General features: G+C 52.6%; 1 protein-coding gene across 1 annotated transcript; it reads left to right on the top strand.

Annotated features, from left to right (window-relative positions):
• Positions 1 to 9811: 9811 nt before the first annotated feature.
• Positions 9812 to 13592, top strand: TLCD2 (TLC domain containing 2). The gene is given in 6 exon segments (XM_087826479.1): positions 9812 to 9957; positions 10728 to 11027; positions 11235 to 11317; positions 11514 to 11596; positions 12157 to 12253; positions 12256 to 13592. Coding segments are annotated over 6 exon segments (1059 nt in total). The 3' UTR covers positions 12606 to 13592.
• The last annotated feature ends 372 nt before the right edge of the window (positions 13593 to 13964 follow it).

Consider the following 13964-nt stretch of genomic DNA (forward strand, 5'->3'; position numbering starts at 1 on the left):
AGACAGGAATGGCTCGGCCACCATCTGATTCCATCTGTTTTTTTGTTTGGTTGGGTTTTCTTTTTAATCCTCACCTGAGGATATGTTGCTATTGATTTTTTTTTTGTTTTTTAAGAGTGAGGAAGGGAGAGAGAGAAACATCGATATGAGTGAGAAACCCATCGGCTGCCTTCTGCACGAGCCCCAACTGGGGGTCAAACCTGAAACCTAGGTATGTGCCCTGATCGGGAATCGAACCTGCAACCTTTTGGTGTACAGGTCTACCCTCCAACCATCCAAGCCACCCACCCAGGGTTCTATCCCCTTTCTTGAAGGGGCAGCTGGGACCCTGCTTGGTCATAGAACTTTGGTCATAAGAAATAACTTACAACCATTTATCAAGCACTGATTAGGATCCAGGCAGCATGCTAAACACTTCACACACCTTATTTTGTTTAATCTTCACCACAACCCTTTTAAGGATTTATACCCATTTTAGAATAAGGAAAATGGCTACCTTAGGTAGCTTGCCCAAGGTCACATAGCTAAGAAGTGGTAGAGCCAGGATTCAAATCCAAGCCTATCTCTTTCTAAAACTAATGTTCTCTGTACTTCTTGGCCATTGCACTGTTGTTTTTTCCAGCTGGGAAATTAGGTGTTCCTTGACAATCTCGAACCCTCGATTTTGGTCTGAGTAACTGAGACTAAAGGATGGGTTTTGATGGTCAGGAATAAAATTGGGTCCACCTGATCTTTACTCTGCTCTCAGTTTACCTAGGCTACTTTACTTTCTGCAAGTCTGTGTGTGCCCTGCCCTCTAGTGGTTTTGGCTTGCAATGCAAAAATGACCTTGGATGTAACTAACCTTACCTCAGAAATCCTTTTTTTTTAAATCATTCCGTAAGATTTCCTTTTAATTTTCACTTAAGTGATGTTTTTTCAATGCGAGAATGTAGAAGGGAATATTCAAAACACTTAGAGGTAGCTTAGATTCTAAAATAAATCAAACTGTTCTAGCAATATTCTGAATCTGCAAAACAGGGAGAGCAAAGAAGAGAATTAATGAACTGGTTAGGATTAATGAATCATACAGGGCTGGATCAATCTCGGCTTCTGATGAACATGTATTTCCAAGAGAGAAAATCCAATCAGAATTCTTTCCTTCTCTTGAATAGAAAAGTCCTTGCAATGGTGGGCACTGGTGCACCAAGATTTCTGGGGCAATGACACCTTCCCCATTCTGAAACAGTGGTTTTCAAACTTTATAATGTACTTCTGATTCAGTAGTCTGGGATGAGATCCAGGAGTCTGAATTTTTAACAAGCACCCCAGGTAATTCTGATGCTGGCAATCTGCAACATCTTGAAATATAATCCTCTGTAACAGATCTATTCCCAAATTTCCCTTGAATCCCAACCCAAGCACCCTTGGGCTTTGGGGAATCTGGGACCACATTAGCCACTCCCCTTCACCAACCTCAATATTGAGTGTACCCGAGGTCATGGCTTGGATAGTCGGGGAGGCAGGCTGCAGCTGCCCCGGCAGTCAGCCCATGCTGAGTGAGGTTTGCCTTTGCTGATCTGGCAAAGAGAAAAGTGAAGGAAGCTAATGTTTAATGCACCAACTGTGGGCCAGTAAGCCTGGTACTGTGCTAAGTATTTTCAAACAATCCTTTTTTAATCCCTACAATAAACCATTAACTTTATTATTCAGTCAATTTTGTAGATGAGGAAATTGAGGTTCAGAGATGCTAAGTATATTCATCAAGCTCAGAACTGTTAAGGGCTAGAATTTGAGTCCAAGTTTGTCTAACTCAGTGGTTCTCAACTGGGGGCAATTTGGACTCCCAGGGACTGTTTGGTAATGTAATGTCTGGAGACACTTTTGGTTGTCATGGGGAGGGGGCAAGTTGTGTTGCTAAAAGTGTCTAGTGGGCCAGGGATGCTGGCCCCCACAGTACAGCCCCACAACAAGAAATTATCCAATTCAAAATGTCAATAGTGCTGAGGTTAAGAAACCCTGGACTCAAACCCTGTGCTTTTGCCCTAAGGTGGGAGGGTGAGGAGAAGGAGACTTAGTATCACAAACAGAGAGAAGCCTACCGCAAGGGCCTTGAGTGGGAAGGGGATGGTACTTCTATGCTAAGGATAATGGGAATGGGTCAGCTGGTGAGATTTCTCTTCCTTCCAAGCTTGGCCAAGGCCCTGATCAGTTTCTCCCAACCTTGCCAAGTCATTCCTGGGACTTCACACTAAGCTTGTCCTGGAGTGACCCTGATTCCCAGCTTAGGGTTGGGGTAAAATATTTACTTAGGTCTTCCTGCAGGACTTCCCACTCTAAGTCACTGGTTCCTGGGGCCAGTGCATTCCACCTGCACCCCTGGGAAGCTCCACCTTAGCTCCCTTGCTGTAGAGGGTAAGAGTGTAAAAACTGAAGCAGCCAAGGGCCAGGTGGCATCTAAAAACAGTTAGAAATCGACTGAACGGGCAAGGCCAGGAGGATCCCCTTAGCAAGCCCCTGTCTGGGGAGGAATAGGGCAACTTGAGCAGGGAGTAGAGGGCAACTGGCCTGGGGAGCAAGGGTTCTGACACCCGGGAGGCTTGCTCTCCACAGCCATACCTCTCCTCTAGGCTTGGTCCGCAGCTTCGCGGGACTTTCCCCAGAACCCATTCCTGGGGCCCGCACACACCCCTCCAGCTTCCATTCTGGGCCTCCCCAATACTGGCCTCCCTTACTAGGCCAGGGAGGGGTGGGTCTGAGCTGAGGGCGCTGACAGGAAATACCTCTGGTTCCAAGCTCAGAACCTCTGAAGAGCTAAGCAGCAGATTGGGGGGAGGGAGAAGGGGAGGGCAGATGGCGACAGTGAGAAAGAGGGAAGAGGAAAGAACATACAAGCGGGTCCCCCATATTTGGGGTTCCATCTCCTTCCTCTCCTCCCCTCCCCACCGGTGGTGGGGGAGGAGGGACCAAGCGGATGGAGTAGGGCAGGCCAAGAGGAGGATGTGGTAACAGCTGATTCGTCCCCTGGGGTCACACTTTCCAACAATCAGCTGTTACTGGGGTGGAAGGCAGGAAGTTTCCTTAAAGGCACAATGTTCTGAACGCAAGTTCAGAATTCTGGAGCTCCTGGGAACCATAGCAATCACTTGGCAGAGCCCGTATTTGGTAGAGAAGAAACTACCTCACGCTCCAGGCAAATCCTTCCAGCTCAGTTACCCTCACCGCCAATCTGGCGCTTATGGAAAAGTCATGGATCCCGGGCTACACGTTTCTGTTCAGTCGCGGAGGGCGGAGGGCGAAGGAGTGATGAGGTGGAATGGGTCCCGGACTTGCCCCTTTAAATAAGCAGTTCGGCAGCTTTTGCCAAGTCACTGGGTTCCTTTCAGGTTTTTGCCCATCCCCCGCCCCTCTAAACGCTGATTGGCCCCTGAGGGAAGGAGCCGCCTTCTCATTGGTCTCTAGCTTCGAAATATCTTCCCTAAGTAGGCCTGAGTCAGTGGAAAGCTTCTGGAGGGCGGTACTGAATGGGGGTATTAGGCACAGGATGGGGTGGCCGGCCCGTGGCACGTTGACACGGTCCATCCCCTAGTTTCTGAGCACAAGTCTTCCTTCTACCCTCAGGTGAAGACTGCTATCAATCTTTTTTTTGGGGGGGGGGGGCGAGGGTAAGCAAACCATTTTATTGAGGGCCTTTCGCGGGAGGGTCGAAGGACTGGGAGGGCGATGAGATCCGACGTCCTCGGCACGGCCGGGACCTCTCCAGCTTCACAGCCGCCGAAAAGTGTGAGTCTTTTGTTAGGAAGCGGCTCTGTCCCTGCGGCTGGGACGAGACATCTCCAAGAGAAGTCTCCTGATCTGGAAGCCTCCCTCCCACCCCCATCCCCAGGAGGGGTGGACTAGATCTCTCCAGTGGAAGCTGGGGCTTGGCGAGGTGGGCAGTCCTCTGTACCCCAAAAGCCCTCAGGAGTTCCCATCCTGTGGAAGAATCTGCTGCCCTGGGGGCCGATTTCCACCTTCAGTTCTGCCCACTCCTGGGGCTTCGCCTGCTTCACTTTTCCTTAGAGAGCCTCCTGCAGAGGTCAGCGAATCCGTTTTGGGGTTGTCTAAAAGAAGCACTCACGGCTCCAAAAAGGAGGGGCTGTCGCCCTTTAAGGATTTCGCCGGGATGGATTCAGAGATGACTTTAAAAATGCCAACTCACAGAGCGCTCTGGATTCTGGGAACGGGGTGTCAGATCGAGAACTACATTGACCAGTATGCACCGCACGCCTTTACTTCCTTCTGCTCTTTCGAACCCTAGTTTGACGTAGTGCTCTTCAAAGATAGTAGCCAAGGCGGACGGCTGAGCCACACCTTTTCACCTATTGGCCAACTCGTGAGTTGGTAGGTGTGGCTTAATGAAATTCTACTAGGCAAAGGGGTGGCCTCCTTGCCAATCAGAGCTAAGACAGCCCTAGGGGCGGGACTAGAGCGAAGGGCTGGCGCCCCCGAGTGGGTGTGGTCACGCTGCCCACCAGTAGGCGGTGATTGGCTCTGGGAGGTGCAAACGCAACTTGTGCGTCACGACGCCGCCAGCTGATCGGAGACTGGAGCCGGTGTGTGCTGGGCGCTGGGAAGAGAGCGCCGCCGGCCGTGGGGCACGGACGCACTGATTTGCTCCCCTACCCTCCGCACCCCCCACATACCCAGCACCAGGTGGGTGTGAGCTGGGGTCCTGGACGCACTGGTGGGAACCGTGCTAACGGGGTAATGGGGGCAAGTAGGGTTCTGGCGGCCACACCCTGCCCTTCCGCGGGAGGGGAGAGGGGGCGGCCGAGGCAAGGGCGCTCGGGGGGAGAGGGTCCTGGACTGGCTGGAGGAGTGTGTCAGGAGGTTTTTAAAAAGAGGCCGGGACAGGAGTCGTGGCGGAAGGTCTTGAGTAGCTGGGAGGAAGGTGAGGGGCGGGAGGGCTGGGGGCGGCCAACCTCGACGCCCTCTGGTCGGGGGATACGGGAGCCGACCCCGCAGCCTGGGGAGGATTTGGACCGGGCGGGAGGCCGTAGAGGTGCCTCGCGTCTGTCGGCACTCATTGGGTCAGGGCCAGCCGAGTGCCCTGGCAGGGAAGGGGTCTCTGGGCGGGCCGGCCCCTCCTCTCATTCCCTCCGGGGGATGTTATGTAAGGGGGGAGGGGAGGGGAGTAGGGGGCGGCGGTGCCGGGGCCTTATGCAACCCAAAGGTTTAGGGTTTCACCGCGGTTGGTGGGGGGAGCGGGCACGAGGAAGGCCTGGAAACTCTACCCCCCTCCCCAGCCTTACTAGCTTGGGCCGAGAGAAGGTCACCTCTGCACCTCCCCCAAGCCTGTCCGGTTGTGGGGGCCCTAGCCCAGGCCTGGCCCCGACCGCCTGGGAAACTGGCTGGCTGGGTGGGGCGCCTGGGTTAGTCATCACTGGGCTCCCTCTCTCCCCACCTCTCGGCCAACTCTTGGCCCCTCCCCGTGGCCTCGGGCTAGGCTATCGCCCCCACCTCCCTCCGGCCCTAGTTCCAGCCTCCAACTCTTTCGGCCTGTCATCTTGGCTGTCAGACTGGGCTGGAAGCTGTCAGGGTGCCAGAAGGTAGATGGAGCAGCTGGTCAGAGGGTCAGTGCCCTGGACCCACCCCGCCCTGCAGCCAAGGGCACCTGCTTGGCACAAACTCTCAGCAACGGCTAAGTCCTATGAGCTGACCAGAGCAGGCTCAGATGGAGGGGAATGGGAAGGAGTTGGGGACTGGTCACTTGGTGGAAGGAAGGTACCTCAAAGTTCATGCCTCCCAAGAGGGTTTAGTAATTTGAAAACCTCCCACCCCTACCCTAATGTTTCCTAACCGCTGAGTATGGAAATCTCAAGGCAAGACCACCTTGGCCCCTCCCATTGGCATGGGCATGCCCTTGGGCCGTGTCAGCACAGACCCGCCCTTCCCAGCTCACAGCCCCCAAGCCTGCCACGCCCCCAGCCCCCTCCCTGGGCCATGCTGCAGGGCCCGGCTTTTCCTGCTGATTCATGCGTTGGAACTGTGGGGGCGGGGCTTGGAACTTGGAACAAAGTTCAGACATGGAGGGGCCGGCAGACAGCCTGGAATTCATACCAGATGTACCCGGAATGCGCTAGCGGAATGCCTGGCATTTGAGAGTCCTGGGGACGCTGCCCAACCTCCCTGACTAATCTCCCTCCCCTCCAGCCTTTGGTCCCTTGTCCCTTCCTCACAGTCCCTGGAGCCTCTCCTGACCTTCCAAACTCTAGACCTCCCTTCTTCAGTCTTCCCCAGATCCAGGCCCCCAAAATTCTCCCAGCTGAACTCCCTGGGAACAAGTCAGTTGGGCTGATCACTGAACTCACATTGCTGGACCTGAGATACAACTTCTTACCTAGTACCTTCCTGAAGGGGTGGGGTGTGTCCTGGGTCCCATGTCCTGCCTTTTCTGAATGCTGAGTAGGCTGTCCCCCTCCCCCATGGGTAGCTGGGGTAAAGGGGATGGGAGCCTGGGTTTCTACAGCTTTGGCTCTGGAAAGAGGAGCAAGGGAAGTATGTTTAGAGCTGCCTCTTGCTTCTCACTGAAGTTAACAGCTTCTGCAGGCACAGGTCAGAGCCAAGAATGCTTCACAGATGGTTGAGTGCCTGCTGGGGTGGACTTGGATGGCCAGTGGGACAGTGTCCCTGTGACATGGCCCTGCTCAGGTCTTTCTCGTTTTTCTTCCCTTTGCCTTTAGGAGCCTGTACCTCCCACACCCTCACCTGGCTGAGCCGCAGTAGTTCTTCAGTGGCAAGCTTTATGTCCTGACCCAGCTAAAGCTGCCAGTTGAAGAACTGTTGCCCTCTGCCGCTGGCTTCGAGGAGGAGAAGGAGCTGCTTTCCCCCTCATCTGGAAGGTGACAGAACTGGGGCTGGGAAAGTCTGAACAGCAGGAGTGATGGTGATGTTTCAGGAAAGTGAACCCTGTTCAGTTGGAGAACCTTTACCCTGATTGGAGCAGCAAGAGAGAACAATATTAGATTAGAGACCCTGACTAAATTAGGGAATAGATGGCCCTGACTACCCAAGGTTAGTCAGTCTTTATGTGACAATGGGAAGAAGTGGAGCAAAGAAAACCCTGTCTATCCCTTTACCCAGATAGCTTTCTTGATCCCCCTTATTACCTCTCATTCTTTCCACTGGCCTTTCCAGGTGAGGTCCAGAAGCAAGCTTCCTCTCAGGGAAAAAGTCATACTGAAACTGCCGTCTCAGTAGTCATGCCCCTGCTCTTACCTTTCCCTGCATTTCCTTAGACTGGCCCAGACTCCAGATTCAGGGATACTTACCTATATGTGGGATCCTTAGACTTCCTGTCTCAGCTTCTCCACCTACCTGTGAGCTGGGGAAATCACCCAGTTGAGTGTGCTTGAGGGAATCAGAAACCCATCTGTGCAGACTCAGAGCTTGGGGCGGGAACAAAACAGCTTTTCACTTAAGCTGTTGCCCCTCCCCACCCTGACCATAACCCCAGGAGCTGGGGGTGGGGATAGGGTTGGAGGGCCTATTAGGAGCTCTATCTCTACATCGATTTCTCATGCAAAGGTGGCCCCAGGCATCCTCTGCCACCCAAAACAGGACTGCTGCCCCTGATGGGGTTCCAGCTACCACTGCTTTTTCTTTCCTCACTTTACTTTCCAGGATGGTATGTGAGACTCAGCTCAGGCCTGTGCAGACAGGAAATTCTCCCCTTCAACAACCAGAAGAGCTGAGTTCTGGGATGTGACCCCCCTTGGGGTATCAGGCAGTGTAAACCTGCCACCCCCAGCTCCTGATCCAATCTCACTCTTTGGCTCAGGCTCTGGTGTGGTTCAGCCTTGGTCCATTCTCCCTGCCTGAAGGTAGCCACCTTTAGGGGCTGCAGAAAGCTTTTTGTTCTATTTTAGAGGAAGAGGTGTACCAGGAGCTGGGTCCTATTCCCCATTTATGAGAAACTGAAAGATTTAGGGGAGAGTAGACCATTGAACCCAGCTCTCCTGCAGCCAAAGCTGGATGTGTGTGGGACTGTGGTAGAAGGGGGTGGGTAGACTGAGTCCACTCATAGACCTCAACAAAGATCACTCTGTTCCTGGACATTGCTTCCATCCTTTCTTCCCCTCCTCCTTGCTTCACTGGCCACAGTGTTTCCTTCCAGCCCTGGGTGTGTGGCTCTGCCATCCTCACCTATCATGGAGCAGAGATGAGGAAGAGCAGCCTCAGAACACAGAGGCGGGCGGAAGACGAGTGAAGGACACAGCCTGGAGAGCACAGGGACCTGTCTGGGCACCCTGCCGAAGGGGCCTAGAAAGGCCAGGAGCACCCCAGGAAGAGGAAGGACAGCCAGCCTCCAGCAAGGACAAGCGTCCAGCCATCTTCAGCCTTTCTGCCTCCTTCAGAGATGTGGGACCAGGTTGAAGTGTCCTCCTTCCACCTCTCCTCCACCCTGTAGTTTTTATATAAGCAACTTCAAGGAACAAGAGCCAGCTGTGAAAGGACATACACAGGAAATTCATAAAAGAAATTCAATTGGATAAAACCATGAAAAAAAAATGTGTGCTTCATTAGTAAAGAGAGGCAAATATACCTATAAGCATTTTCTCCATAGCAAGCTATAACAGAAAAAATAAGACCCAGCTGTTGGCAAAGGAGTACTAAAATAACACTCCCGTACATTGCATATAGGGGTACAAATTGGTACAGCCTTCCTGGATGTAAGTTTGGTAATATGTATCAAACATATTACCATGACCTTTGACCTAGTAATTCTACATTTGGGAATTTAGCCTAAGAAAATAAAGGTTTAGTTATAAGATGTTCGTTCCATCATTGCAATAGAGAAAAATGGGAAGCAACTGTCTGGGAAATCATTTCTGCTGTAAAGAAAATTTGCAGTAGGGGATTGCTTAAGTAAATTATTGTATATCTATCCAGGTGGTGGAGTAATGTGCAGCCATTAAAAGTCATATAGAAGAGTACTTGAAAAGAAAAATGTTCTTTGAATATTAAAAAGATTATTAAAAATAGTGTATATCATGTGATCTCGGTTTTGTTTTTTAAGATATAAGTATATACTTACATATCGTACATAAAAGAGATAAAGACAAGCTATACTCCAAAGTGTTAATAATAGTCGTTACCTTTGGATGGTGGAATAAGGTAATTGTAATTTTCCTCTTCAGTTTTTTCATAATTTCCAAATTTGCTACATTAATTGTGTATGGCTTTCATTTAACAAATAAAATTTAAAAGAATCATTATAATTTTTTTCCTCACCCAAGGCTATTTTTTCCATTGCTTCTTCAGAGGGAATGGAAGGGAGAGAGAGAAACATTGATGTGAGAGAGACACATCGATTGGTTGCCTCCTGCATGCATACCGTTGGGCCGGGGGTCAAGCCTGCAACTGAGGGCGTGTGCCCTTGATCCGAATAGAACCCAGGATTCCTCAGTTCAAGGACCAATGCTCTAACCACTGTGCAAAACTGGCTAGGGCAAAATCATTGTAATATTTTTTGTTTGTTTTTGGGTTTGTTTTTTGCAAGAGAACATTTATCTGGTAAAATTACAGAGGTGGAAGATGTAATTTCTACAAAAAATTTTTTTAAAATATTTGGAGAGGTAAGTATGGAAGAATGAAGGGGTGCCCCTAGCCCCTTGGACTTAATGGGGTTTTGGTGGAGAAAGGGGGTTGTGAGAGTTTGGGGGAGCACCTGTCTGTTTAAGAGGTTCACTCTCTGGGAGTAGCTAGAATCTCCCGGCTCCACACAGAAATTGGCTCTCAATTTCTGACTGGCAGCCAGCTCAAGGTGTGGAGTGGGGTAAGACGGAAAATGGTAAAACCTATCACTCCTCAGGAAATGGGGGTTACAGGGAAGAGTATCCTCTCCAGCCTGAAAGGTTCTGGAATCCTAACAGTCCTGCTGCTGCAAGCACCGAGGGTCTTTGTTTTTCTCTTTGATTTTGCCCCAACCTCGAGGTGACTCCCTGTCACCGCTCCTGGCCTCAGATTGGAAAAGAGATTCTATCCACCCAACAGGTACCACCCTCGGGGGAAGGATGCTTTTCAAGACTGTGGTGCTTAGTAGTTCCCCTTGTCTCCCCTTCCTAATAATGCGTCTCCTCTGTAGGGCCCCCAAAAAAGGGTGGGGGAGGAGTTCCCAGTGGGCCTCTTCTCCAAAGTCGGAGCTGCCGTTCTGTTTGCGAGGCATGTAAGCGGGCAGGGCTCCCGGAATTAGGCGGCTGCTGGGATGCGTTAGGAGGCCTGGAGGCAGAAGGGGTGGCTCCAAGGAGGTGAAGTGCCCTCTCCCCAGCAACTGGGACGGGGGAGGGGTGCGGCGGCGAGGTGTAGGCAGGTGGCAGTGGGTTCGCTCTGGCCTCTAACTTCAGGGCCGTGTGGGTGGGGTGGGAGGGATAAGATTTTAGTGCAGGGAAAAGAGGCGAAAGTTAGTGGGGCTGGGCCTCCGGGAGTGTCAGGTGAGATTAGTGACCTATTTCTGGAGCTCTAAAGAGTTCAGGACACTGGAGTTGGGGAACACTTCTCTCGATATCCCGGAAGTCCCCCGAGCTCCGCTGCGCCGCCGGGACCCCCGGAGCCCCCTACCTGCCCTCGGTCGCCAGGGCGGGACGCGATCGGTTGCCTTGGCTCCAGGGGCGGTGGCCGCGCGGCTGCTCCAATCGCTGCCCAGCCGAGAGCTCCTGGACGATTCCTGGAAAAGTTACCGCAGATTCCAAAGGCCCCGCCGGCAGGGGAGCCCCGGGATCCAGCGCAGCGGGGCGCCGGCTCGCCGTCCCCGGAGCGCGCGTTGGGCGTGTCGGGGCCGAGCGCGCAGGGGCCCGGGAACGGACCTGGACCCGGGCCGCCGGCCAGGCCAGGGCCCCCTCGGGGCTCCTGGTGACCGGCGCCTCCTTCGCTGCCTTCCGGGGGCTGCACTGGGGGCTGCAGCTGCTGGCCACGCCGAGGTCTGCGGCTCGGGACCGTTGGAAGTGGCGGAACATCTGCGTCTCCCTGGTGCACAGCCTGCTCGCGGGCGCCGGGGCGCTGCTCGGGTGCGGGGGTGCGGGGCTTAGGGGTTCGGGAGGCACCTGGGTGAGGGCGACGGATGGAAAGCTAACATTACAAGGCCTGGAGGCACCTTTAAAACTGATGCTAATCCTTGAGGGTCTGAGACTGGGACTGGGTGGGCGGGAGTGCCCAGCAGGGGATTGGAACCCGGGTCAGCACGAAGCTGACCGTGGCTCCCCCATCTCCTCCAGGCTGTTGCTCTACCCTCAGATGGCCGCGGACCCCATTCATGGCCACCCGCCCTGGGCCTTGGTGCTGGTGGCTGTATCTGTGGGTAAGTCTGCAGGGAAGGCTGGGCCAGTTTGGGAGTGGGGAGCAAGCTTCCAATGGTAATTCCAGGTCCTCTTCTGTCAGCTTTACTGAGGGAAACTAAAAAAACTGGAAAAAGTAGGGGCTGGAGATTCCTCTCCAGGCTGTACACTGGCTTAGGGGAAGCCCAATGCTCCCCCCACGGCCATCCTTCCCCACAGGTTATTTCCTGGCTGATGGAGCTGACATGCTGTGGAGCCAAACCTTGGGCCAGGCCTGGGAGCTTCTCTGTCACCATTTGGTGGTGAGATTCAGGAGGAGGGAAGACAGGAAGGGGGGTGGTGCCCAGACAGAGGGCCCCAATCTCTCATCAGCTTTACACCTTATGACTTCCCAGAGAGTCTCTGACACCCTCTCTCCCCTGGGTTTGAGCTTCTCAACCTTGGGCTGAATTGAGGGAGGGGACTGATTGCTCCACCACAGCGGGGAGCCTGGGCACTGTCTCAGGAGCTTGGATTCCCACGGGTGTCCTGTCAATTGCAGAAATGTTGACTATGGAGCTTTTCTGAGAAGGGGGAGCCCCAGTATTGGGAGTGGGGGTGGGGCATGAAGTACGGGGGGGGGGGGGGTACTGTGCAGATGCTGCAGGGAAGACAGCCTCTGGACCAAGGCTGCTTCCATCCTAGGGAAAGATTGTTTCAAAGCCATCCAGGCTCCTGACATAGAGTAAGCATAAAGTTGGGTGTATTTTGAGAGAGAGTGACAGAAAATGCTTGGGAGCCCCTTTCTGGAGGACGGGGATATGGAGACACGACGGGTGGTAGGTCATAGAAGGTCCTCTAACCTTTGACCCTGGCTCCCCAGGTAGTGAGCCGCCTCAGCACCGCCATTCTGTCCAGCCACTATGTGGGCTTCTCCGTGGTGTCTCTGCTCCTAGAGCTGAACTCTGCCTGCCTGCATCTAAGAAGCTGCTGCTGCTTTCTCACCAGGCCCCATCCTTGGCCTTCAGTGTGGCCAGCTGGGCCACCCTGGCCACCCTGGCCCTCTTCCGCCTGGTACCACTGGGGTGGATGAGTCTGTGGTTGATCCAGCAGCACCATCAGGTGCCTCCTGCTCTGGTTGTCCTTGGTGGCACCGGGCTGGCCACTGTGGGAGCCATGAGCATCACACTGGGTGTTCACATTTTGGTCAGTGATGTCCTGCGGTCTCAGCCTCATTCACCCATCCCTGGGCACGAGGAAACCAAGGGCACTAGGACATGTGATGGTGAGCCTGTCACCAGGGATGATTCCCCTCTCAGCCTGAAAGACTAGAGAGGCCTTAGGTTCCTCTTCTGTCGGTCTTGGGGGAGGTAGGACCAGGACAAGGAGACAGTGGTCTTCAATGCCCACCCCCTCATTGGGTTAAGGACTGGACTGGATTTTCAGTATCTCAGTTCCTCTTCCAGCTAATTCATACCCCTCCCCCATTCCTAGGATCTGAGAAGAAATGCTAATGTTCGTGGGTGGGTGGGAATTTGGGCTATTATTCACTGAATTTCATCATCAGATAACCATCCTTTCCAGGAAACTAATTCAAGAGGTACAGCCAGTGCCAAAGAGTGGCAGGATGCATGAAACCGCCAATGGGAACAGAAACCCTTTGCTTTGGTACAGGGACATACGAGGAAAGGTGAAGTCTTACTAGGATCAGAGAGATCTGGTATGGAGGTGGTAAGGCCAGCGGGAAGAGAGACCTCACCTATGACCAAATTCTGGCAGTGGGAGGGGAACACAACAGGTGCTGCCTGTAGCCAGTAGTTGTGTAGACATAGCAGCTGCCAAGAGGCCAAAGAACCTGGGCCATAGGGATTGCTGCTGATATTTCTGATTCTCAAAACCCCACTCTTCTGTTTGTACTTAACCTTAACCCTACTGTGTCTAGCATCTGCCTCTTCATTATTATTAGTAGTAGTAGTATTTCTTGACCTTTTCAAATATCTCTTGACCTTTTCAAAGAAAATGCATACTTTAGAGGGATGAACATGGAGTTGGGTCTCTCAGGACAGTGCTGAAGTCCAGAATCATAGTAGGGACTCAAACAGCCACTCTGGGGGCACAGTGTAGGGTCTTCCTAGGCCCAGGGTTTCATGGAAGGAATGAGGCAGAGGCAGAAGAAGCTGATGAAAGGCTTCTTTTTGGCTGCAGAGGGATTAAGGAATGTCTGTCTCTTCTGGAAGTCATTCCCGAGCTCTCCTTTCTCCCCCACCACTTCTGCTGCATTTTTTTCTTTTTTATTTATTTATTGATTTTTGAGAGAGAGAGAGAGAGAGAAACATTGACTTGTTGTTCCACTTATTTATGCATTCGTTGGTTGATTCTTGTATGTGCCCTGACCGAGGATCAAACCCACAGCCTTGGCGCATCAGGACGACACTTTAACCAACGGAGCTACCGGCCAGGACTGCATTCTTTTTTTTGCTGTTGCACAAGGCCCCCTCCCTTCTTTGGGCAGAACATCCAGGTTATGGGAAGTGTAGAGCAGATTAAGGTTGCTATTCTACTAAACAATGGACAAAACGAGATAACCCTTAATCACCCACAGAAAAGATACATGAGCAAAAGCAAGAGACAGCAAGATTTTTTTAAAATCCTGCCCAAAAAGCTGAGCTAGAGAAAGACAAAGGGGATGTT

Source organism: Miniopterus natalensis, chromosome 17 (assembly GCF_054644295.1).
Source record: "Miniopterus natalensis isolate mMinNat1 chromosome 17, mMinNat1.hap1, whole genome shotgun sequence".
Lineage (NCBI taxonomy): Eukaryota > Metazoa > Chordata > Mammalia > Chiroptera > Miniopteridae > Miniopterus > Miniopterus natalensis.